The sequence below is a fragment of the Anticarsia gemmatalis genome, chromosome 6, assembly GCF_050436995.1.
Source record: "Anticarsia gemmatalis isolate Benzon Research Colony breed Stoneville strain chromosome 6, ilAntGemm2 primary, whole genome shotgun sequence".
Classification (NCBI taxonomy): domain Eukaryota; kingdom Metazoa; phylum Arthropoda; class Insecta; order Lepidoptera; family Erebidae; genus Anticarsia; species Anticarsia gemmatalis.
Genome location: NC_134750.1, coordinates 3,186,841 through 3,214,345, shown reverse-complemented (window position 1 = coordinate 3,214,345; position 27,505 = coordinate 3,186,841). Strand labels below are relative to the sequence as shown.

Sequence of the window (27,505 nt, the reverse complement as noted above, 5' to 3'; positions counted from 1 at the left end):
AGCCGTGTGTTTTTTGTTCGGACTACTTCCAAAAACGACGCAGTTAACGATCCAAATAGAAATCTACAAGTTTTACAACTTGGGCGACACAAATTCTTTGTCCAGTTTTTGCGAGCGCTTGTTTTAGGCCAGGGCGCGCGGAAACACTGCAGGTTTGCAATACCGCCATAAAAGGACATGGCCGCTCCACGTTCCGCGAATCAAACGCGCTAAAGTCTAGAGTGGAACAACTGTTCGGGAACATTGCCAAATGTGCGATTTTGCTTAATTGACGAGCACGGAACATCCCGTTCGTTTGATCGCGCTCCAGCACCCGCTTGTCCGCCATTACTGCGCGCGTATAAAACATGCTTTAGTACGAAACCATAATGAATGTTTAGCTTGTCATTCTGCATATACTGCAGATATACATCTACTGACTTATATGCTACGATCTGATAGGGAGTTAGGGTTGTTGAACGTAAATTGGCGTGGTGAGTTGATCGTTTAATTTAGTCCGTGCGTCCATCATGCATTCGACGGGCGATCGTCGATCGGGTCAACGTCAAGTCGCGGAAGCCGCAGCGGCACGGTTGGGTCGCGAAGCGCGAAAATGGAACGCAGCGGATATAATTAAAACTGTTCGGACAAATCGTTGGCGGGGGATTAACGCGCGAATTCGGTCAGCCATTGCCGGCCAGTGATGTTCTTAACGCTTATTGTTGTTCAAATGACACTAAGTGACGCTAAATAGTTGCGACTTTGCGCCGCTCAAATTTATGCAGACGCTCATGCGCTGGCGGAATTTTACTTGGCATATATCTGTCTGCCTGAGCCTCCATCACACGACGCCGGCGGCGGAGCTCTTGAAATTAACTTTATTAGGAGAAGGGCCGTTTAATAGTGTCAAGCATTTGAAGAATATATGGTCGTTTCAAAAGACTTTAAACATACAAGTGGCATTGCCAACATCAAATAAACAAGCACGCAACGACTACATTACATCCATAAACAAATTGATAGGAACACGAACACAAATATTCCATTACCATTTACATCTTACACTGACTTGTATATCAATCTAGATTTCGTTGCCAAAACGACAACAGCGAACGTGCAGCTCAATATTTAGCGTAACAATTTTTTTAACTTTTGAAAATGTTCTCATATCTCTCAATATGTTTTTAACGTCAGAAACACGCGAGAATTAAGAGAGTACCGGGGATATTATGTCAAATTATTTTGCTCTAATAAACAGGCCTACTTTCGCTAAGGTCGACGTGGTACTTAATTATCTGTAGTGCACGCAATTTATCAGAAAAATCGAGAACCTTGAATGTAATCGTTGTAAGAAAACATCATGACACATTTATGTAAACTTTACATTCGTGGTGGAGCTTTGAAGTTATTTTGTAAATATTGTTTCACCTTTACGTAGCTATTTCCTGCGAAAACTTTATTGGCATCCTTTAACCATGCAACTTTTGATACTTAGTATAAAATCATCAATATACACATACTATATTATGAGAGTTAAATGGGTACTTAGGTGGAGAGACCTTATTATGATCGAAATTAAATAAGAATTGTTTTCAATATATGGTTTTCTTGAATCATCTGCCGTGTTTTTAGTCAATTTCTGTATACTTACTTATTAATGCTAAATATAGTTTTATTAGCATTAAATGAGCATAAAGACCTTACAAATAAACACCTAAAGTATTTGTCCCTTGGCACAGAAGACAGGCATTCCTTGATAACCGTTTAGGTCATTTTAATTAAGTCAGTAGTAGGCAGATGAGTGAGGACGTTGCTTTGAGGATTAGAAAGAATATATTTAGAATATTGCTGTGAAAAGCTGCTGTTAATAGGAAAAAATAAATACTTGACTGGTAAGACCAGTATAAGATAAAACAATTTATTCAAGATGAGCTAAGATAAGATAACAATGATAAAATAAAACGGCGCTTTTAAACAATATAGAGACGTAATAATCGCGATTTTCAGTCGCTATGTTTAAACATTAGGTTCATCTACTTTCAAATATTAACGCTCGACATCATTACTATTGTTACAAGTGAAATAATCCTAACGTATGATTTTTCACAAGATTTTGTCTAAATATAAGCTGCCTATCAGATAAGAAGAAAAATCTTTATCATTTTGCAACACAGTCTTTGAAACAGTTAAAAGAAAATTCGTCTGGAGAAAAAATATTTTTAGATTCATGAATGGAGAAATGATTCTGGAGTGCGTAAACCGATAATATGTTTGTTTTCTTACCTGTAATGGCGAATATCTTCTTGTACATCTTTGACCCAAATAACAGAATAAAACACTGGCAATTTTCGCTAAAATGTTAATAGGTTCTTTGACACCGATAAAAACTTAATTCAATGTCATCATAGTGTCGGGCAGAGCAGGACGTATCTATTTCTAAATATCACTGTGTTATTTATAAGTGTATGCGTTTTACAGCTTTCCATCTACGTTACGTAATAACGTGTGCAAATCCAATTAAATATCGATGAATTGACATCTTGCCGCTTACGACGCCATTACGTTAACTTTTTTTTTTCGAAGCTATGGAATCAACGCGTTCAGCCTATTGCACAAGATTGCAAAAGTAAATAGCACCATAATTAATTAAAAAAAAATTGTTTTGATTATGGTAAATTTGTAAATGTCTAAACTCAGTTGATGTGTTTAAATTAGTACCGTGACGTGTAAGAACGTGTGCGGTCGAAAGTAGTGCTAAACATTTTTAACGACAAGGCTTCCGAATTGTATAAAAAGTACACTGCCCTAAATTTGATCGAGTGCCAAATATTGGCACGTTTACTGTAAATTAAATAGAAAAGATTTTTTAACATGAAAACCTCTATGTCGTTGCTCTTTATTATAATGAGTTATTTATTAAACTATCAAAAATACGTAAATTTATATTTTTGATGTCGGAGCATCCCCTTACGAATTTTCAGCCATAATTTTTATTCGCCACAGATATCAGTAGAGAAAAAATAAGCGTATTTTTTTCTCGAACAAAAACAAGCATGTTTGTAAACAATGTTGCCGCTCAAAAGTTGCTATAAGTAGACAACTCCATTCGCAACCTTTTTTATTTCGCATGCACAATTTTCTTGACATATTGTTGTAGAAATATAAAATAGAATGTATGCTCAGGTTGTTTTTCTTTCAACCAGAGGCATGATCCAAATTTTTGTAATAAATAAATAGGTCTCATATAATAACGTCTGGTGTAAATAGATCAAACGTTGAGCCAATTCTTGCCGTTGTCATTATACAATTATCTAGTTTTTTTAATTCGATGTTATTAATTACGTGGGCGAAGTTATGTTGTCTCTTTGTGTAATGATCTTGAGGAACGTGGCGGGTTTTCAGACTAATGAAAGTCGTATTAGTAATCAGGGGGGTAGAGTTTATGTAGAGATTTGACGCTGACCAATTTGGTAAATATGAAGAGAACAATGAAAAATCTATCAAATAAATCATCAGTGTTACCGAAAAAGCCTGAAATAAGGTTATTATAATACAATTTAGATTAGATATTGAGTCTCGAAGAAGTTTGCCTTACACGTGTTTTTCACGTGCTAATGCCTAAAATATGACACATCGCATTTGAAATTCTGGAAAATGTATTTATTTGACCCCTCTTGGCTTAGTCTTTACTGGTTGTATAACCGATTTTGCTATCTATCGAAGTATTAATAGTTTTCTTAGTTTAACGTCCAATAGAAATTGTGAAACTAAATGATTGACTGGCAGCTCTGCAAACGTCATACCGCTGGATCTATCTAACTGAAATTTGGAACGAAGGCTTACGTGACGTAGATGCTAACGAAGATAGGGCTTTCAGATAATCCAATAAGATCGAGAAAAGCGAGCGACGCCGCGGCGCCGACTTGTTATTCGTATATTACAAGTTTATTGCATGGAGATAGATACAGCGAAAATAAACGATTATAATTAACTTTCAATTTAATGTGGGAATTAGAGAATTACAACAATGGGAGCATAGATTAGATCATAATTCAACCGAGCTCATTGTTATGTGATATTACACGACGTGATGGCAATCACCCAATTTTTTCTCCTTATGATAGGGCTTGACAGTAACATAAATCAGATGTACAGGGATATCAATTATAAAAATAATATGTTCTTATGTAATCTGTAAAGCGATTATTATGAAATAAAAAGAGCAATAAATTATAAACCCTTTCTATTATGAAATTTATTTAAATTATTTAAATAAAAGAGTACCTATTTAATCTAATCCTATTTAATTTAATGTACCTATTTAATATTTTTAACATTATAATAAAAATCTAAAATCTAACGACGACAGTTTGATAGCCAGAAGTATTATTTTAAGGATAATTTAACCTTAAGATCCGCCGTACGCTATGGAATATCGGCCCAAAGTCCAAAAGACAGTCGTCAATACTAAATAGTTTGTTTATCCGTTTTGTCCAATGCACGTTCACAATGTATGAAAATGAAAAACGAGCTGTGGGTATGTAACAAAAATAGATTGTCGCGCCGCGCGTCGCTTCTCCAATGTCGAGGTGATATGCATTGTGCCTAGTACTGACGACTCGTTCACAAAAAATGTATTTAAATATCGACCTTACGAAGTTCATTACGTCAATTACCTTGTATTTTAGCACTTTGGGGTTTAGGTCATGGGTTTTGAGTCGTCAAGTTATAGTGATACCTCTATGGTCAGCACTGTTCCTTTTTTAAATTGTTATGTAATTTCTGGCGCGAAAGCTGTGACGTTTCATCGATGACGTTATAAAAGTTGTTTTTTTTTCTTATTAGAAAAAGAAAAAGCATTTTTTTAAGAGTGGTATTAATAATAATTGTTAGTAATTTTGTTGTGATCAGTCTATCAGGTCTGCCAAGCGTGGTTTTTCGGTGTGTTGTTATTGTTTTGATATAAACACACCAGAATCTATTAATAAATTATTTGCCACAATTAATTCAGTGTAAGCTATATCTCACGTTTTAAAATTCCTTTACTTCTTTTACTAGTACGAAAATGTAGTTTGCCAAAATAAACTTTAAACTCGAACATTCTAGCTAAAGTCGTGTTATTTATTGTCTGCGTAAGATTTCTTTTTATATAAATTTATACTTTACGCGTTGTATGTGTAAACAAAAGTACGAATAAGTATTTAACCTTTTACCCCAAAAACATTTATAAAACGTCATTCTCAATAACTTCTAGAATTTCTAGTAGAAAATCGACTACTTCGACTTGGAAGAAAATCCTAATCAAGAGGGTTTATTGATACAAATATTTATTTTTAACTATAAAATACCAACTAATTGTAAGTACATATAGAGGCGAATAGAGAATCTCGTCTAATTAAAGTCGCTTAAAATGCCGTTAAAAGCTGTCAATGTTAGTTAATCTTTTCATGAGTATTAAGATATTGTCACACTGTCACATGCCATACAATTACCATAGGCATAAGTTAATCCACAGCTTAGAGGAATTAACGGCTATTTATTTAAAATAACTCATTCGGTTAAATAACGGTATTTAAGTTACATGGAACTCATAGTTATTCAAATAAGCAAGTCTACCATATAAAAATGTAAGCATTGTCTGTCCTTCAAATGAGAATAGCTAGACCTATCATCATTTAATTTTACGGAAAATCATATTATTAAACTATTAATTTAGGTCAAATACTGACATATATTATGATTGTCGCAAAAAAATGTACCTACCTAAGTGTATAAAACATCAGTACCACGGGCTCGGAAAGTAGCCTAGGGCCATTAAGAAGAGCTAGCAAGAATATAAGGATGATAGATATTATATCCAGAGTAAGATGTGAGACAATTTTTTTTCCGCGGTCGAAGCCACAGCCGTAAGATAGTCAAGCTCGTTACTTTAATATACAATAGTTAGCAGTAAACGCTGTAGCAGTTTATCTAAACGCTAAAACGCTTAAAGTTATTTATTACAAGCATTTGTCTATAGGTCATTGACATTTGAGTAATGAGGAACTATCCTAAATGTGTGTTGAGATGTCTTTTTACGCTTCGTTACTTTTATGGAATTGAGCAGTTTTGAAATAGATTTACATTTGTTGTTCGCGGAATAAAAGCTTTTCTTAAGACTTTTAAGATACGCTCTTCAACGTAGTATCGATATTTATTGACAGGTTTTCTTTAGACTTTTTAGATACGCTCTTTAGAACAGTGGGTATCGATGTTTTAAGTATTAAACGTACCTACTCTTTGTAGATCCACTTAGTTAAATTACTTCTCTTGATACACTAAAGTAATTACTTTTCTTTACGTATGGTAGTGGCTTTGAATTCTACTAATGGAACTGGTTGTACTGATGTTAATCGACTTACAACACATAACTCGGAACATACTTTTATGAGAAGTTAGGTATTAGGTAACCGCAACATAGAAAAGTTAAAAACCAAAAAATATAATAGAATAGTAGAAATTTACGGAAAATCCAGCATCAACCGGAAAAACAATAACTTGTTATAATATATGTGATGCATTAAACGCTCATACATAACTAAACGTCATAAGTGACATGACATTAATGCATAGCGTCGCCTCTATTTACTAATACGCTACTTAACACCTTTTATATTACAAAGCACGTTCTCTCAGGTCATTGGCACAGAGTATCCAAACACACCGCTTCCTTTAGTGATCAAAATCGTTCACAATTTAAAAATAGATCGGTTCCCGAACAAAAATAACCTTAAACGTTACTCTTAGTCACAAATACCTATGTTTTCTTTTGTTAAACTGGAACGTCGACTCGTGTATTTACTTTAGATGTTCGATTTTTAAATGATGACAGTTCGCGGTTTTTCCAGTTTTCCAGAACATATTGGTTGAAAACTCTTTGGAATAGAATGAAAGAAATGTTTACTTACTAGCCGGCTTAATCATAGAATACTTAATGCACCTAAATAAAATAAAATGTATTCGACATTTAAGTGGCAAAAAGCACAAAGCAGAAAAAAATAAACCATACTGGAAGACTAAAAACTATATATTCGTCCGCTTAAAACCATTTCCCGTGGGGAAAAGTATCCTATATAATAACCTATATAAAGGTTTATAGTATAAAACCTTTATTCCATACCATACCATAAAAGGGTAACAAACACACATACAAACTTCCATCCTCACCTACTCTGGTATTAATGACATGAGTAGAATATGTACTTGTATTTTTCGATCCTAGCGAGAATTCTCAGCACACTGTATTCTCAAAATACTTGGAAATCAGATAAAAGACCCGTCTAGTAGACACATCGTGCTTACTCCCAATATGGCAGACCAGTTCCACTCAAATTACAATGTTGCCGTCACAATGGAAGAGTTTCGTTTCTCGGAAGTAAAGGAGAAGCCATAAACAACATTTCTCAAATGACAGTGTTCTCCATTGTCTGTGGTTGAAGCTATAATGAGAGTCGTACTTTATGGTTACAACGGTAACAATATGATTTAATTTTATAGTTTTTCTACTTGGATAATGTTAATAATAATGATCCTTTACTGAGGTAACTTTTAAACCTGGATTGTAGTGAAGTTATCACAGTCATTGCTAGAAGAAAAGAAGCGTTAATTTACTTAAGTTTAAGTTGATAAAACTCGATATTATAATGAAAATTGGTTCCACGTCTAAACTACAGAACCATGTTTAACCAAAATTAAAAAAAAATAAAAATATTTAAATATTTTTGGACAACTCACACACGGTCATCTGATTCCAAACTAAGCAAAGCTTGTACTATGGTAACCAGACAACTGATAAACATACTTATATACTTCTAAATACATACTTATATAGATAAATTAACATCCAGGCTCAGAACAAATACTCGTGCTCATCACACAAATATTTGTCCCGGGTGGGATTTGAACCCGCCACACGCGGCACTGTGGTTATTGCGGCGAGGTGACCACTTAAACCACTGCGCCAAACGTGCAGTTTAAAATAAGATAGTTGCACTGGCAAAAATTTAGCGTAGCCGAAAGTGCGAGTTATGTGTATCTTTTATGCAGGGCTACATAATAAAAGATGAAAGTCCAATTAGTTGTTATAAATGAACAAGAATAAAAATACTACTCCTAGTGTGAACAAGTTTAAAACATTATTTGTCTAATGCAATAATAGATTTCTAAAAACGCGTTTTATATGAATTGCTGAAGAAAACACATTACTTTAACCCATTTACATTATAAATGAGTTTTATAAATAATATTTTATATTTACAACAGTCTACATGTCTATTACAATTTCAAGATGGCTGAATAACTGTTGAACGCGAATGTAGCTATTTCACTTTCGATTTAACAATAATAAGTCATTTATAAAACAACAGAGTTATTGTAGCTTTGTTTAACATTTTCCGGTTATAATTGTAATAGTTCAATGACTTCTACGACAGTTTTTAATAATATGAAGCATGAAAATATTTAGGTACACTATCAATGTGTACATGGAGTAAAGTATGATGAACGATTTTTGTAGAGTTGGTTTTTACGGATAATCTGTACATATTTAGTACCAGTGTACTTTCGCCTCCTGTTGTAGTTAAAATTCTAAAGCTGTGCCTCTTATAGATACGAAAGTATAATAGAAATCTCTGCTAGTACATCTAAAATATCTTAACATAATATAGAGTACCTACACAAAATGTTTGTAGCGCAATATTTGCATGCGTCATTTTTGAATCAGTCCTTTAATTTTACTTTGATTTTAATTTTAGTCTAAAACAATATTTAACTACCAAGCTTTACTTTTCTTAAACCTTTTCAAACGTTGAGTCAGTAACTATTTTACGGTTTATTACACAAATCAATTCGTCCACATTTAATTACTTCCAGTTTCTAAGAATCGAAGTTTCTCGTGACCTAAATGCAGAAGTGTCCTGCAATGAGTCAGGGGGTCGTTGGCCATTCGTCTGATCGTAAAGAGGAAAGTATGGAGTAAAACATTTAATGATGGTCGCCACAAATGTGTCTCGAATGTGTTTTCTTTGGCAAATGTTTACGAACAACTGAAAATGTATAGAGGAAGTATTTTTATTGGAAAAAGCGTGCCTGTATCGAAAGTATGGTTATAAATCAGTACATCTGGCAGTTGGTACTGGAAAATAAAATGTGTACTAGATACTAGATGTCTTGTTTTTCTGTTTGTTGACTATAAGTTGGAACTCTGTCGAGTTATTAAAACAGTACTAAACAGAGAAGTAAGAGAAGCTATACACTCATCTTAGTGTTCTTTATGATGTTACACCTTGACGATTTTGTAATTGTTAAATTTTAGCTACACTTGATTTTTTATGACAATAATGATCCGTTTATGATGCTTCTGCCCTTTTTCGTGAATGTGACTTTTAATAACAAAAGTATTTACGAATACGACATGTAGTTTTAGTACTTAGCGCAATGAATCAAATAAACAATCCCTTCAGCTTCTTTCAATAAAAAAACAAGCCCTACTTCTCATATCATCAATCCACCTATGTAATCGTGTCGTACATGTGCTATTCAAGGACAGACAGACAGACTCCGCCTCTAATAAATAAATGACAGCTTGCATTATTTGCCACACGGCCAAATACGACACGCCAGTTATTCTAGATCGTTTTCAACGCAGTCTCGTTTCTATCACGGGACCTATTAACAATAGTTCTGAATGACGAGCTGATGTTCTGCCAACCTGAAGTAACTAAATTATTAACTTATAGTATAACTTTGTCGTTCTCTAACTGTGTGTGAGTTGTATTTTTCCCGATTTGGTGAGGCAATGGAGTGCTTAGTGTATATGAGTCCATGTTTGTTCCTATAATATATGGCATTGCAGAGAATGCAGTAGTTACAGAATAACACTTTAACTGTTTTGGTTCACTTCCTCTGACATTTCTTCCTCTGAAAACTACAAATATTATATAGATAATTGCACTGAAAGGAGACGTGAGGACGTGCGCCCTATGTAAAATTGTTATTTTTTTATAAGATTTAGCCTATGTATGTTGAAAGAACTATTATTATAAAGTGCAGTGTCCAAGAGGCGTGAAAATCGTCGGCTCCAAATTACGCCCAACTCTTCTACAATGGAGAACTGCCAAGTAATTTAATTCAATTAATTAAGTTTTCTAACAAATGACAATAAAGTTCAGAGCACTAGATATCTTGTTGTCGGCTTGTGTTCTACTTGTATAGTTTAATGATGATTCTTCCAATAGCAATGAAAAATAAATCAGCCTAGCCTTTCTTTCAACTATGTTGGAGTGGACATACATGAAGCGATTGTCTATCAGACCTCCACAACCCAGTTACCTCTTTATAAAAAAATATAGTATTTCTATTGTAAACATCCAATTTTATAAAATGAAACATAAATCTGCCTATTATCCCTGTACCAAAGGCGGTTGCCACAGCAATTAGGGCTTTGATACGCCATGTTTTATTCATAGCCAAGACCACCAGCGCATAGACTATAGAGTAATAGGTACAGCCTATAGATAACCGCTGGGAGTATTTTGGGTCGTGTCTACATGTTGGTACATTTCATAACATGTATTAATCACGTGCACGACGGGGACACCCGCTACTAAATGAACCGACGACAATATTATTACTGCTGTATGATATAACATCCTCATTTCTGTAGAATGCTTTTTGTTACTTTTGAACGTTTTGTAGGTAATAAGTATGTCACTTATATGGATCACGATAATAAAAGTTTAAAATAAATTTGATTCAAAACTAAGAAGAGCTTGTACAATGGTAACCAGATAAGGGCGAAAAATTTATAGATACTTTATGCAGGTTCTTTGCATAGCACCGAATAGAATCAATTTAATAAATTCTATCTCGATTTCTTTCTTACCATACTATTTTCGCAGATTATTTAGTTTACTTCTAATCTAGAAAAACAGATGTAAATACCGTTATTGTACGTAATACTTAAAAATCTATTGTGCCATAGAAGTCCAAAGTGTCCGTCACATTTTAAACGTTTCTTACCTATTCGACTAACTTTCATTGTAATAATATCTTCGATCGTTTTGTTCACATTCAATTTTTTTGAATTCTTAAGCTTAAGTATGAATAATATAATTATAATCGTAGGCGTTGAATATCTCACCTTTTATGATACGCGCAAAAATAACGGTAAAATTAAATTAGTTGGCTCTTTTTAGATGATTAATTAAATAATACAATGAAATTCATAGCCCAATATAACAAAAGATTAATGGGAAAAAACTCGGCCACACACGATTATAGAGGACAACAATGAAAATAAAACATATTGGGACTATTTCTGCTTTTTTTATTAAGCTTTGATATTAAATTAACCGTTATAAGTATAGTGATAGCTATTTGTAATATATAATTGAGTTTAAAAACGTCTAAACAACATTAATTTGTAAGGGATTAGAGATTGAAAGGAAACTCGTGTTAGTTATTTGTTATAGCCGTTATAAAGATTTGTAACGATTATAAAGAAGACTTTTCTTTTGGCAATAAGATAGAATAACGATTAATGCAGCTATTAAGCGGATTTTCTTTTAGGATCATAGTTTTAAACAAGACAACGATCTATAAGTTGTATGTAAATGTCGTACAATACAGTATGTAGATTCCAGCTTACTGAGTCTTTACGTAAAAACTCTTTCCTAAGAGTCAATGGTAATAAGCATTGGGTAACTGGGTACTAAGTATAAAAACAATCTGTATGATTTCGTGTTAAAATAATCTTAAAAAATCATTATTAATTTAGTCATATCTCGCTAAACTATTAAACCGATTCCTTTTGAACAAAGTCAAATGATAAATCTTCCGAATTACCTCTCATTTGTCCTAGGAACGTGTTTACTTTTCCAATAATTAATCGAACTAATAGATATAATAATTTAAATTTTCCGTGAGACGAGTCCGTCGTTACGTTCTATTTCCACCGGCTATCAGTTGCATAATCGCAGTAGACCAATTAACGATTAAATATGAGACGCCGCCCACTCTGTCCGTCTGTCCGTCACACGTTGCGAAACGCAGCCGAACGCAATAACTATATCATGACGATTTGAAGGGATTACTTTTATTGTCGAGACCTATTTACGAATTATTGGCTTATGGTAGATTTGTATTGCTATCAAAAGTTATTGAGTACTCGGATATGAAAAGAAAATAAAACATTGAAAGCTCTGTGTGCGTTTAACGAGAGTTTTTGGTGAAAACTGGTTATTTTACGGAAGTTCGCATATAATAGAGACGCTTTCGCCTTTGTGTAATACATTTTTGCCAGATTTTATTTCACCATTCCACTTTTTTTGTATTAAAAGTTAATTATTTAAAGTAGGAACTTTTAAATAACAGGACCCCGATTGTAAGGCTATATAAGAATCTTTGTAGTTTTGATAAAGCTTTCATTTAATGAGACATTTTCGTGAGTCATCAAAAAGAAGGAAAAGCTTAGAGCTGTTACAAAGAATTTCAATAAATGACCTTAAGTACAAGCATCAAACGTACATAATTACAATTAACTAGCGTTCTTGTTAGACCTATACTGTAACAAGCCATTCACACTTCACCTACAAAACTCATTACATACATTTTCCTGTTCAATCTTAGTCGTTGACATTTCTCGGCTCATGACCGTCACACAAAATTAAAAAGAATACTAAGAAAATGGCGGCAAACTAGAAGTTTTAATGAGAAAATATGTCACTTACAAATCGTCTATTAGAAGTGTACTAGTTTTAAAAATTCAATGACTTATGCACTAAATAATTATGCGACTTTTTACATTGAGATACCTACTTGAAAACAGAGAGATTTTTTAAAAGAATAATATGTGGACCAAATGGCGAGATTGTACTAAAAAAATACATAGAATCGATGCACAGGAATTAACGTTATATTCGGATAGTGTATAAGTCTACTGAGATAAAATTAAAGATATTTGTGCTATAGTACATTCCATTGCCATTTATTCATCCCAAAACGAGGTTAAAAAGTTCCCACCATTCAAGTATGTACATACAAATAAACACCTGGCAAGAATCTCATCCTAGTATCGAATAGAACCTTGGCACATTGAACTTGGGAATATTCATGAAAGATGTTCAAAGGAACCGCGTAATACAGGGAGGCATTACACTTTATAAACCACGGAATGACTTACGATTACGACTAAATGTACCTAAATGCACTGGATTGTAACTAAACTGTTTGTTACCGCTGTTTTGTAAACATGCGGCTTCTTTAGGCCGCACACACCTGGTTTCTAAGGCTAGGAGCAGCTCTAGTTTTCCTTAGAATGCTTGTATTCAGACCTTAAAAGAATGTCCTTTGTATAAAGTGCTAAAAATGTAGAGCAGATTTTCGCGGGTTGAATAAATTAATAAAAGTAAGGTGTTCTGGTATTCTAAAACCGTTAAATTACATCGATTATCCCTAAGTGGAAATTGCGTACGCATGAACTAAACTATAAAAGGAGTGCCCTTTAACCTTAAAAGAAACCTATTAAAATGGATAATGGTTTTACGACAAAAAAAATATTGTCTGTGCCGTTTATTTTTTTATTCGTCCCAATTCTCCAAGCGCGTGTGCGTCTCAATAAAGATAAAAAGTTGAATGTACTTTTTGCATGTAAAAACTTTTTGTCTAGACACAATGGTCTTGTTTTAATATTTTTGGATACAATTACAATGCTCTCACTTTCGCTAGTTTTTCTAGTATTTATCGTACAACAGCTAAGACATGGTTTTATTTTTATGCTCTTCATAAAACATAAATTATTGACCAAACAATGTAGCTAATTAAAAGTTGTCTTTTTACAACTGATATATTTAAAGTCTACGATGGATGAGAAAATAAGTGAGAAAACGTCAATCTCTTTTCTCGAATACATAAATCATTGCGTGACTTCTTATGATGATAATTTAGTCATTATTAATACATTCATCATTCAATAAATACCTGCATAAACAACATAATACATCAGTGTCAACACGAATGTGAATACACATACATTAAAAAGAATTTAATCCATTACTGGGCATGAATATTTCCTTAAAAAGCGCAATAGTTCAGGCAATCACGCTGGTAAAGTTTGGATTGAAACGTTTCAAGTCATGCTGTCAAGAATTCTTTAGAGAACACTCAGGAAGCAATATTTCTGTCTTACGCTTAGAGAGCAATAGATATACATTTCTTAACCATATTATAATTACTAGATATAAATGAAAATAAACATACAAGAGATAAAATTAAACCGATTAATATTATTCAACGACAATGTCAATCAATTGATTGTCATTTGACTGTCAGATAGTATTTAGTGCGAGTGATTAGTTAGAATAAGTACTGATTGATATTGTCAAGATCATGGCCGGGTTATTTCTGATCTATCTGTAGGTCAACGGTACTATTAGAGGTATAATGTATTGTCGATTGTGTTTGCACACCTTGAGGAGAGACAGCTTCAAATTAGTAAAGTTTAGTTCATTAGGATGTCTGCTACCGGGTATGACACTATAGTTTGCCATCCGTATATATCGGTTTATTAAGGAATGCAAAACAAAACAATTTATTTTAAGATATACCTAATAATATTATAACAAGAATATGTAACGTATTGCACAAAAATGTTAATGTTCGAATCTCGCTTTTAAGACACATTATTTTTATATACGTAATTGTGATGGACTCTTCTACCTACTGGTATAAATCGTCAAAGATTTTAGTAATGGGTATGATCTTAGAAATTCATGTTCGTCAAGACCTAACCAGTAATTAATTGTGTTTGAAAATTAATATATCATTCTTGATTACTATTTTGAAAGGTTTTTGACACAAATTTTCGTTTTCAATTAACGATAACATAGTGAAACAGTATACTCACAAATCACGGTAATAACAGTAAGACGGCGGAAACGAACAGAATATTTTAGCAAACTATAAAACAACAAACATAAATATTCTTAAATCAGGTCATTGCAGATAGTTAAACAAACTCTATCGATACACGTTTATAAGAAAACAGCTATATGTTTAGCCCACTCCTCTCTATTTCGTACATAGTCCGGTAGCACGATTCTCTACACTCAGTACTATCAAGTATCGAGAGTCTGACATTTAGGTAAATTGTACTGCAAAAGTAGTTCCTACAGAGTCCGTTAGAGGCGACAGCGATTCTCGATAGTAGTCGATAGTCGGTAGTCGTTACCGAATCGCGCTACTTAAAACTACTATGTCTTTTTATGTATGGTATTTGTAGTCTAGATTAGAAGATTAGAAAAAGAAGATTAGATTAGATTACCCATCTAGATTCCCAATTTTTTAATCTAAGGTCAGGTGCAAGGTAAACCTACACATAAATGTGGAAGTAGCAGAATAGTTTGTAAGACCTGTGAAATGTGCCCTCCATGGGAAGAAGTCTTAAGAGTGTGTTTGTATGAATCTTTTAAAATTAATATTGAGACATAAAGCTCTGAAACTGTGTTAAATTATCTTTTAGTTCACTTGTCTGTATTTTGTTTCAAACGCAACGTGTCTGACGCAACACATTCGTCATAATTTTAGCGAAAGCTCAATTATCACTTCTGCTTACGTACTTTTGACGTCTTTGACGTAAACTTGAGCGAAACTATTGCAATACTTGCTGTAATATTTTAAAATTAACGCAGTCAAGTACGAAAAACTGAAAGGAAAATTAAATTGACTGGAACGTGCAAAATTTTCATGTGTCATCGAAACCAAAATTCTACATTTATAACATTACCGAAATAATTACAAATTATTTTACCATGATATATTCAGTGAACTTACAACAAATTTTATTCAAAAAAGGTTATCAGTTGAAAACCTAAGAAAATGATTTTTCCAATCGACAACGAGCGCCATTATCAAGCTTCAGCGCTTATTCCAAACTCTAGTTCACACCGCGCTGGATAGATGTCGCTAGCTGTATTAACCTACATCGATGCGTAGACGCACGTCATTTGCGCGCCCGCAGCTGTCGGAGTATAATTTACCGGTCATCGTAGCACAGTGGGTCAATTACATGGAAAAATATCTTCAAATTTTTCTCACTTTTACCGATAAGTCAACCTTGACGACCTTATACCAATTCCAGTTTATAGAAAACTAAAAATGAGGCTGTTGAAATGAACAGATAACAACAGTAAGAAATAACACTTTCACACTTTTTATTTGCCTGAAAAACGTAGACAGTGGTAAAAAGCCTTTCAACTTTCGCTAATACAATAAGTATACACATGACTTTGTTTCTTATTTTAAAACATGAAAGTGAGCATGCCGGGAATGTTGTAAAAAAGTATTGACGTTTATCGTGGTGTGTCACGATTTGAAAACATGTGGGAGTTTTAGATCATTCCCCTTTGCAGTCTGTTATTGTTTCTTTTATTATTTAAAAGTTATTTATCGAAACCCAATAAATTGTCTGATCTCTATTCACAAATGCTTCCATCGTCGCTCATCCATTCTTGTTGAATTTCTTAGTAACAGGATCCCAGTTACGTTCCAAAACATGGACACCGAATAAACTTTGCATGTAACTACGTATTTTGTTTATTTTTTTCTTACTTGTTGTTAATACGTTACCGAATATTTATTCACCCTGAAAGTGAAAACGACTTTAATATCTTTGTCCACACTCATTGAATGCCAAAAGATTCCACAGCACACGCGTATGCATTGTCTGAAAACGGCACGTTTTTTTGTTTATTCATTGCAGAATAAATTAATTACTATTAAAATAAAACAGCGTCACGCATTTCATGAGTTCACGACCGCAAAAAATAATAAAAATTAATTCGTAGAAAGTTATTTCTGCAGACTACATTATTTTTAACTGACACGTCACGTCTGTACATTGAAATAATCATAAATATAATTCATTTTATTGGGCAAATAAAGCGATAAACTGCGTGCCTTGAAGTGACGTATGAATTATCATCTGTAATATAAAGTTCCGAAGGTTTCCCTGAATATATTTAAATATGAAAATTTATGTTTTTGTTTATGCACAGAGGCAAAATAATTTGCTTTAATAAAGAAACGATAATTACTTTCGAAAGCGCAATTCATCTTGTGGCGTGCGAAAAATATCATGCACTTAAGTTTTCATATCATTTAGCGTCAATTTTTCGTATTTACGACAGGAAACAAAACACAAACATGTTTACTTTAGGGTAGAATACTATGAAACTTACACTTTATAATCACTTTTTGATTATAAACAAAGAATAATGTTTTGAATTATATTTTGTCCACTTCTTGTTTATATCAGTCCATTGTGCATCGTATGATTCATTCACGCCGACTATTGCCAAAAGCTTCGGTGTTCGCTCCTGTAAACACAATTATGAAGTACAAGGAAACATTAATTATTTCATGATCATTTACTTCCTATTTGTCGCAAATAGATTTTCCATGACGAGAATATTTGACACTACAAACGTAAATTGAGTTGGTGAGTAATTACATTACAGTAGGTTGTTAACTTGAGTTATTTTAGGAATATACCTGGTTTTCTATTACACCTTGTCCAAGTTAATCATCGTGATAGTACCTAAGACCCTGACTAGTGACTGCAATACAAACAATAAATGAAAGGGCCATCGGCTTAGAAAACGTTTTAACGGCTGACTCTACATTTCTAAACCGTTTTAATTGAAAATAATTACTATATGTTTAAAAAAAATATTTATTATGAGAAATAGTCAGAAAACCACATTAAAATGCCAGAATTTTGGGAGCATGTTTCTTGTTACATGTGACACTTACTAAAGTAACACCAGATATACAAATTTCCAAGCCTTGCGTAAATACAATCTGAGCGCTAAAAGTCAAAATAATTAAGATAATTCAGGAAATCGATTGTAAATTGGAATGTAACGGATGGAAAGTGAGCTGAAACCGCTTCCTAGTTTCATAATCCGTCATTAGCTACGCTCTTACGATAGCATATAACATAACATAACAAATTATTACTACTCTAAAGCTAAATATAAAAATCTATAAAAACACGTAAAGCCTTGTTGAAGCTCTTTAATGCCGTAATCGGATAAAATATGTTTCCCGTAAATAACAACCACGTACGTAAATATTAAAATAAATCATAAGTTTATTTTGAGCGTAAAGCAAGGGATTTTGACAAAAATAATGTCAGTTTCAAATAATACGCTATGTGAGAAGTAATTTTTAGTGTAATTATTGCTTGTAGATTGTTATATTACTACTAGGTACTACAATATTATTTCAAAAGCCGGATTTTTGCCTCAAAGTACATAAAAAGGGCAACTAAATGCATAAATATTCTAGAATGTTCAGTAAAGAGCTGAACGCGTTCAAGTGGAGTATTTGTCGTATGTCTGGCCTAAATCATTTGACATGTTTTCTGTACTCACTTCCTAGTAACTACACTAAAAATATACAATATATTACTACTGGAAGACTTTTGAATGAACGAATCGCTAATTAGTGAGGACGGCTACATCGGGAATAACATTGACGAGAAAATATGTAAAGAAAATTTTGAAGTTCATTGATCTTTAACTAATATTACGCGGCATTTACGATTAAGCATATTTCCTATGATTTGGCTTGGGATGTTTATAAATGACGTTTCACTGGCAGTTTTTATAAATTGACTGATTATATTATTGTGATATACTAAGTAGTTACATCAAAAATTATGAATCAACACGACATTTTTAAAGTTACCACTAACTTGACAAAAACCAAGAAAATAAAGCTTCTATTCATGTGTATCGTACTATAAAATATATCCTTGTACAGTTAGTTACTGTATTCCCTTATTTATCCTTATTTTTCTATTGTTTTTTTCTAATTATAGAAGAAGGTACTATGCATTTACCGTCGCGCTTTCTAAAGCTGAACCCGTCAGATCATTGCTTACTAATAACCGGTTTCTGAGGTACATTTAGCGGTAGTTTATCTTTTCAATAGCGTTAAAACTCATACAAAAAAAACGCTATTGAATAGATAAACTACGGCTAAATGTACTCAGAAACCGGGGATAATTGAAGTAAACATAGCAGTACCTAGCACACTTACACAACAGTAGTTCGTATAAAACTGAATAATTATTCAAATAGTTTCCACCCTATTTCGTTTTCAGTCCTAAACGTAATAGCCGTGACTTGCTGTATTCTGACTCTAGTTTTGTTCATTACTTTTTACTGTAGTAAGGAATAACTTGTGTTAGATTAGAACGTTTAAAACTTTGAAACTTTCGGGCTGCATGTTTATTGTTTATTAGAATACTGGAATTAATGCGTACATACACATTATACCTTAGAATACCTGATGTTTTGGCGCAGACTTTAGACTTGAATTAAAAAAGTTAAGTGAACTTATTTCTAGTAGACATAGAATATTAATTAAAATAGAGTGGCCGCTGTAATCAACTAATTTCCATCTTGCGATCAATGATAATAAATTAGAAGCGTAGCGTTAATTTACAGGGATGAGGCTAGCGTGCCGACACCACCACACCTTAAACCACACCTAACTTAGATTTATAACTTGAGCCTACGTTTATAATACATTAATTTATTACATTACATAAAATCACATATTTCCCGTAGGAATAGGTAGAGTCCAGAGACATCATAATAGTATTTTCTTAAGCCATAGCCGCTTAAACATACGCATAAATATATAAGTTTTTAAGCTATAGTGTAACCTAGATAGCAGTCCTTAAACTACAGCTTTATTTTATTAAAATATAAATCAGCACGTAACGCATAGGAGCAGTAAGTGAGATCAGTCATTTATTGATCATAAAAAATAATCAAAGCATCTTTTTGTCCACATAATCGTTCAGAATACATCGTTTGACGAGTGTTGCATATGTAGGAGGTATTGTAACGCGCTCAGCCACGCACGACGTGAATGTTGATGCATATTCAGTGAGATATCGTGTGTAAACACAGGAGGTCGTTACTTGCCTGCATCCGCCTTCATACGGGTTTGATAATCAACCCTTATTTAACAGGAAAATGGAAAGTAAGAATACGGTAAATTATTAATGATTGAAGAAATAGTTAAAGGGCAAGAGAAAATTCACTTTTTAATTTTGCTATCCATCAAAATAGCTTAAACAGGCCTCTTCCTCCGGGATATATATTTTCGCCCTGTCAAACTTTAATGTAAAAGTCCAGCCACCTTGTAATACCTGAATATTAATTAACAATTTTTTGTACTTTTCATTTACGAAAACTGCTACGTTCCGCAATTCCCTAAAAGAATATTGCTACGAATTTATGAAACGTCGCATTTCCAGTTTTCCAACACAATTTACAAAGTTTTCTGTATTATGACGCAAGTAATGTAGTTGTAAAACAATAGCGAGAGTTATAAAGAGATATAAAACAAAGGAAGTTTACTGTTGTTCAAACTTCTTTCTTATGCTTTCTTGTCAGCGCCTTAGTTTTGGAAGGTCGCCAGTAATTAAGGCAATCAGTTTCGGTTCCCCTTAATTGTTGTTCTTGGATGATAACACTGCTATAATTGTATTTAGTAGTTCTTTGTTTACATGTGCAATTATTTTAATATAGGTAGCTAGAAATAATTTCGACCATAACTTAATTTTTTAAAACAATTATAGAATATTTATTCACCACAGACTTACAGTTTAAGGAATATAGATTTCGTAAAAAAACAAAATTTCAATTCGGCCTGTGTTGATCTTGTTCCAATTTCAAAATCAATCTCATTTTGGTTAACTGTCACTTTCAGCGACGAAAAAGTTGAAATTATTCCTTAATTAATTTGAAGAAGCAATAAAATGTTAGGAATCAATGGAAAACTGCAAACAGCCTTGTAACAAATTCGTCTCATTATTTACATAATTATTGCGAAACGGATGTGTCCAGGTATTTATAGGCGGGTCACGGGCGCGACCAGGTGAGGCGCTATGTCCTCGCCCAATGACAGGGACGTCTGACGTTTCTTCTCGCGTTTTTTATCACCTGTCATCTGATTTATTTCGGAGGTGACAGTTCCGGTGACGGTTTGATTATGCAACTTTTTTATTTCATTGTAGAATAAAATATGAACTGTGAATAGGATTTTGGAATGCGCTTACGAAATATAAATTTGGTGAATGATTGAATTGGTCTATGATACGAAAGTTAGTTTAATTTTCAAAGTCAATATATATTTTTTTACCGATACAAACTCTAAGCTTATCAAATTTATGTATTATAATTATGGACTTGGTCTTATTAACTAGCTAGAATATAGTAAGTTAATAGGATGATAGTATCCATGTAGTTTAATCGACTGCTCGAATAAAAATTAGCACGTGTTGACAAGGCACTTCGCGTAGGTGTAATAATAGACTAAGACCTTTACGACTTCCGTTTAAAAACTAGCAGTAGCAGATTGAAAATAGACAGACAAGAGAAGTGACAGGTGCACACTAAGGGCAAGTGTCATCCATCCATCATTTATCTGACCCTGGACCCTACGATAAAGAAATAATACGAAAGCTTGATAGTGAGAAAACGCAGACAGGATCTCTTCTTTAATCCGAAATTTTAAGAAATACTTATACCTAAATAATCATCCACATGTCTACGCTATTCTACACACACAGTACACTCTACCCAAACACACACACGACACAAACACTACAAATAGGTACACACACTTTAGTGATTAAAACGGCCTCTGCAAACATATAGCACCGTAGGTCAACGATAATGACACTAAAACACTCACAAATCATTCACACCCACACTTAACATGAAAAATGATCTCAAAACATACCGTCACACCAATTGTGACCTTTGCTAACGTTCTTAGTACGTACCCCATTCGTTTCATTTAATTTGGACTGTGATTGCAGGTAAGTCACCTTGGCTTGAACTGTGCGACGCCAAGAGGAAGATGGAAGCGAAAATAACGACACGTGAGTATCTACTTCCCGTTGGAAATGAAACGTAAGTGGAAAGGAAAGTGGACCTTCGAGATCTTAAAGCTTTTAAAAGATACGCAGTAAAAATGGACAGTCTCCCTTGGGTATCAAATGTTAATTAATGTGGTAAAATAGATCAAAAGAATTTCCTTAATTGGTTATATGATCTGTTAAAAATATGATTAGTTTTTAAAAATCTTTTATAGTCACCTTTTTAAAAACTTAGCAGGTCTTAAAGTTGTCTAAAGTGTCGTTGTCTTTTAAGTGCCTTAAGAATGACTATTATTTACATATTGGTATCAGCAATTGCGAAAGCATTATAACTGAGAACAGCTGCTGACGTCACAAGCGCTCAAAAGGTAGAGAAAATAGATAATAGGATGAAGGGAACAAGTTGATAAAGGATCTTAAACATTTAATAATCAAAGTGGATATATAATTTTAGTTTTTAATAGCGGTTCATCGGTTCCTTTCATCACTTCAGAATACGTTTAATCGAAAGTAAGCTTAACTGGAGAAGTCTTGAAATGTTTTCTTTTATAATATATTTACTGAAACTTTATCCATCAGATAACGATAGGTTATGCGACACTTTTCCAAAAGCTGTAAACTTTATTAATTTTGACAACTCCCTAATCAAATATCATAGATATCTGCAATAACATATGCTGAACGAATAATTTTAGGTCTGCATTCGTTACGCTAAACATTGTATATGAAAACATGTCCAATAAAGTAGTAGTACAAATTATTTCGTAATATTCCGCATTGGCATTATGTCAAAACATTAGTGAATGAGATACAGCTTCAACAACTGCATACAACGGGTACGCAGTAGCGTCACCTTTTGTCCCTTTGTACAAAACTATACGCAGTAGTACAATGTATTGTTCTTTCTGATGTAGGATAAGCTTGTTTATGTTTTTAATGTGCTTTTTTATTCAGTGCTTTTGAGTAATCGACCTATTATTCCACATTTCCCAATCGAGTCCGACTTGCGTATTTATGGGCATAAACTTCAGAATAAAAGTAAAAGGGACAATGGAGCTGAATTATAGTGGCCAGTGAATATAAAATAAAATAACAAAAAGACGTTTTTGTTGTCGTTCTCAATGTTTTTCACCATTTCTGTGTAAAGTCGTTGTTGCGATGATATGAAAATAATGTTCCATGCAGAGTCGGTCACAAAAAAGGTTCATGATGATTCTGGTGAGCTGAATGTCGTTAGTTATGCTTACACTACAAAAGACACGAGTCTTTTATAAAACTCTCGTAGGGATAACGTCGAAAATAAATTTAAACGTATTAAATGGAGAATTCTAGAAATTCGCTATAAAACATTTGATGTAATATTTTATTTTATACATAGTATCTGAGAATTAAATAAAAACATCATTAATTTAACAGTAGATTTTTTCTTCCTGTTCTAGTTGGTGAAGGAAATGTAATGTAGTCATATAAAACTCGTAAAATTCGTGGCTGAACAATTTAATTTCGTACAATCACAGTGTTTGTGGTAAACAGAGATTTATCTAAATCGATTCCTATGTGATAATGATTCAGCGGAATATTTTAGGCGTTTAGTTAATCAAAACATGTCTGCCCAGTCCTAAGGCCTTGATTTTCAGAATGATTTCTTAGATTTCACGTGACAAACTATATTTCTTGGCACAATACTACACGATACGATTAATTCTTCACATTCTCTTCGTTAGCCTCCACAGTTTCTGAACTGTTACCATCTGTTACAACGTGTTTACAAAACATATAATGACCACTACACATAAAAAAGTCTCAATCTCATTGCTAATTATTCATGCGTGAAAAACTCAAATATTTCTGGAATGACCCACAATTTGTCGCCGCATTCGATATTGGACTATATCCTGAATGATGTACGGCATATATTGTTTCACAAGTGGTGAATCTAGTCGGGTCTAGTGATGCGCCTACATTGAATAGAAGACTCTATCGATAAGCTGTTAAAATAGCAAGTCGGGCGTTAATCCCCGAAGCATGCTACAGATTTATCGCGGGCTGTTAGGAGAACCGCGTATTTATATTAAGTGGAGGAGCTGTCAGCGCCTACGCTGACGCTGCGCTGGATGGCTACATACAATAAAGCATTTCAGCATCAGAAACCACATTAAATTACATTTTTTTCTGATAGTTTATAATCTTCGATCATTTTATAGAGTTTGCAACTCGTATTTGTACGAAGTTAATTCTCTTCTCATGACATTCATTGAAGCATATTTTTGAGAGTGAATTGGCACAAAGAATTAAACAAATAGTAAAAAATAAGCAGCAAACTGCTACTTTACAACTTAAAATATCTGTAGGGTTTAAAATAAGAGAGATATAAAGAACTGGTAACATTTGCTTCGATATAAATACTTGATTTTTATTTAGATATCATAAAAACTCTGATATTGAGCCAATTCTTTGAATGTGTTGAAATCTCGGGTCGGGATTCCGCCATAAAACACTTAAATGCGACAAATAAGACAATACTTGCAGATCTGATATTTGTTGTGAATTAACCGGCGATTGTGAGCTTAACAAAGCGTTTAAAGGTGACATTAAGAGGCCATTTGTGTCAAATGAATATCTCTTAGAACATGCAGGACCACCTCAGTAAATTAAATAGTAACAGAATTTCGCTCAATAAAAGCGGAAAGTACTAATACCAATCTGGAATATTTCATATCAAGAGGCCGCAGCGACACTTAACTCTTTCGGCTAGATCGTCCAACTAATAATACTCCCGCACGTGAAATGTTTTGGCTGGTGCTTTTTGTTCGCGCCGGTTATTTCAGTTTTCCAGTAGGATTTTATACAAGATCAACTCTGGCCGTCTCGGCAGTGCAGCGCCAGAAAACGCTCCTGCCGACGCTTACCGAAAATTTCTTCGTGTTTACTTAATTACAGAAATGGGTACAACACCCAATATCGACAAAGCATACAACGAAATCAAAGCTTAAAAAAGTTTAGATTGCAATAACTATTTTTCGACTAATCTGTGATATTGACCACTTGTTAAGTGAGGTTTTTGTGAAGTGCAGTGAATGTGTGTGAAAGTTCTCCTGGAGTACAGTGTAGTGGGTGATATAGAATACAACGACAAACATGTCGGAGTTTTTCGGACCATGGAGCGACAAGGGGGGAGACAACGAGGAGGTAGTGGAGGAAACCGTGGAGACCATCACCACGACCACCAGAACCAGGCAAATACCATCAGTAAGTCGACTGTATCCATAATTTATCGACCTTGATCATGACTCGCGACGCAGTTATATTTTTGCCGCAAAGACATATTTAGCGGCGAATGACTGCTGCATTTGGGATCAGGTGAAATTAAAAATGTCGATGGAATGTTCCATCTTTAAGTCCCAATATCACCTTGTTAACAAATGAAAGAGAAGGCGAATGGCGACAAATATATTTTTATTGCGGTCTCATCTGTATCATTGTTAGAGATGTTTATTTTGGACAAGTCCAGAGCGCGGGTGTCACGGGCGCTGTCAATGCAGACTCCCTGTGATATAAGCCAGCTCCCGCACCAAGGTGAAGGCGAGATTCACCGTCAACTGTCACTGTTTTTATAAATCAACTGACGCATACTCTCTAAATCTAAAATTACGTATATTTTCGCTACAAGATCTTAATAGCATAAAAGAGTTTTGAGTCAATCTCCATTTTGCAAAATTAAGTGCAAATTAATTATTTTGGCGAAGAATGAAAAACAACGTTTTTCAGCCAAAAATCTTTTAGACGGTCCGTCACTGTGATGTCAGCCCATAAGTTTGGGAAATTATAAAAAGAAAAAGCTTTTGATCTCAGGCCTATTTCTTATGGCAAACTATATCAGAACATGATTAAACCTAACATCTTGGATTTTAACTTCACCAATAACAAGACTAGCAGAGTCGCTAATTTTGTTGCCGTGGATTTTTATCTGTTTCTTTTATATTATTTTATATAAACATAAGGTACCTCTTCTTGGCGACAGTCGCGGAACAAATTATTGCTGTTGTTTTAATGTTTTCAGCTCTACGGCTCATGTAGCGCAAACGTTTCGTAAATAAATAATTAGGATTTTTTCACAGCGACCTTTTGTGCTGACGCTAATTTATATGTCCTACGTAAACATCTTTTTATCTAAAACTGGATGCTAAGGATTCTATTTTCCTTACATTTGATGGTACTCGTAATTAGCTTTGCCAAGACGCCGACGCTTAATTCAAATTATAGTCCCAATAACTCGCTGAAAATATGAAAAGCGTCGGATAAACTTATAAAGTAGCATCTTTATTATGATGTTAATCCATTTTTAATGAGTGTAGTTCTAAAATGAGTGAACGGCGGAGTTCGTGTGTTTAGCACAACAGAAACTCAAGTTCGTGTCGTAATATGAATCACGACGAGCTTACGTTAATGTAAAGCGTGGACCAAAGTCGTGTGTATTGTGTACCAACCGAAGACAATTGAATACACGTTGACATTATGTGCATGCGCACTGAATGGCCTTTTGTTTCGAACAATGGAACATTTTGTAATTGGAAATCTTCTCTCCAACAAAATGAAGAAATTATGACAACAATATGTTCTTGGAAGCATAGAGTAAATGATAGAGTTCCGTTGTTTTTTAATTAATTTTAGGAGTATGAGCGCGTAGCTTGACGCTTATTAAAAATCTTGTGTAACTGTTATAAAATAAGTTATGCGCATAAACTATCCATTGTAAAATTTAGTATCGCTGTGAAAGGTATAGATGGAACTATCAAAGTAGGCAAATTTGCGGCATTGATTCGACGCACTTAGAAATTAAGAAATAAGCTGTTATATTCCTAAACATTTTCTAAATTTGTTCGAAGTATAACAATGTTTAATTTAGAAAACACAGTGTAAACAATGTGTATGATTCATTGCATCCATTGCTCCACATACTGAAATATTAGTTTCCTTGAGACAATGTTGGTAGCCTGCAAACTTAAATGAAACAGGTACATGTGCATGTTTTATGCTGCTACTAATCATTCGTAATTAGAAAACGTGGCCTCATTATGAAAAGAGAATAACATAACCTAGAAAGCAGTAGAAAAATTTACTTCGACTACGAAAATATTTAAAATTGACACGTTATCGTAAAAAAAATGTAACTTTCCAAATCTGTACAACATGGATGAAAACATCTTTGTACCACTTGTAGTACACATTTTCCTAATGTTCGCCCTATATTCTTTAAGACTACGCGTGTCTAACAAGGAAAATCTCTTTCAAACATGTAGTAAACAAAAAATCAGTGCCACGAATTTTTCATTACATTCAAAATCAGCGTTGAAAAGTCTTACGCAAACACGAACTGATAACTGACCTCAATAAATTTTTTCACGTCTACTGAATTAATAATTACGCCTGTAAACTGCCAATTTAATATATCAAACTAATCAAAACATTGTAGAAAGAACATTGTAATAAAAATCTGGAAAGTATCCACTACAGGTCATTGCACTT

At 33.7% G+C, this 27,505-nt stretch overlaps 1 protein-coding gene across 7 annotated transcripts in view; it reads left to right on the top strand.

Moving 5' to 3' along the window:
* Positions 1 to 27,505, top strand: part of tmod (tropomodulin) — a 70,590-nt gene that overhangs the window by 6,903 nt on the left and 36,182 nt on the right. For 3 of the 7 annotated variants that reach the window (XR_012959507.1, XR_012959506.1, XM_076115253.1), the window contains exon 1: positions 24,847 to 25,228. The exons of 1 other annotated variant lie outside the window; for it this stretch is intronic. Coding sequence is in view for 2 of the 6 variants with exons in the window: in XM_076115253.1 (XP_075971368.1) it covers positions 25,118 to 25,228 (111 nt within the window). In the remaining 4 variants the exon portion in view is untranslated. Of the gene's footprint in view, positions 1 to 24,846; positions 25,229 to 27,505 lie in introns of those variants that run through there. 3 more of the 7 variants (XR_012959509.1, XR_012959508.1, XM_076115256.1) reach the window with 3 other exon arrangements.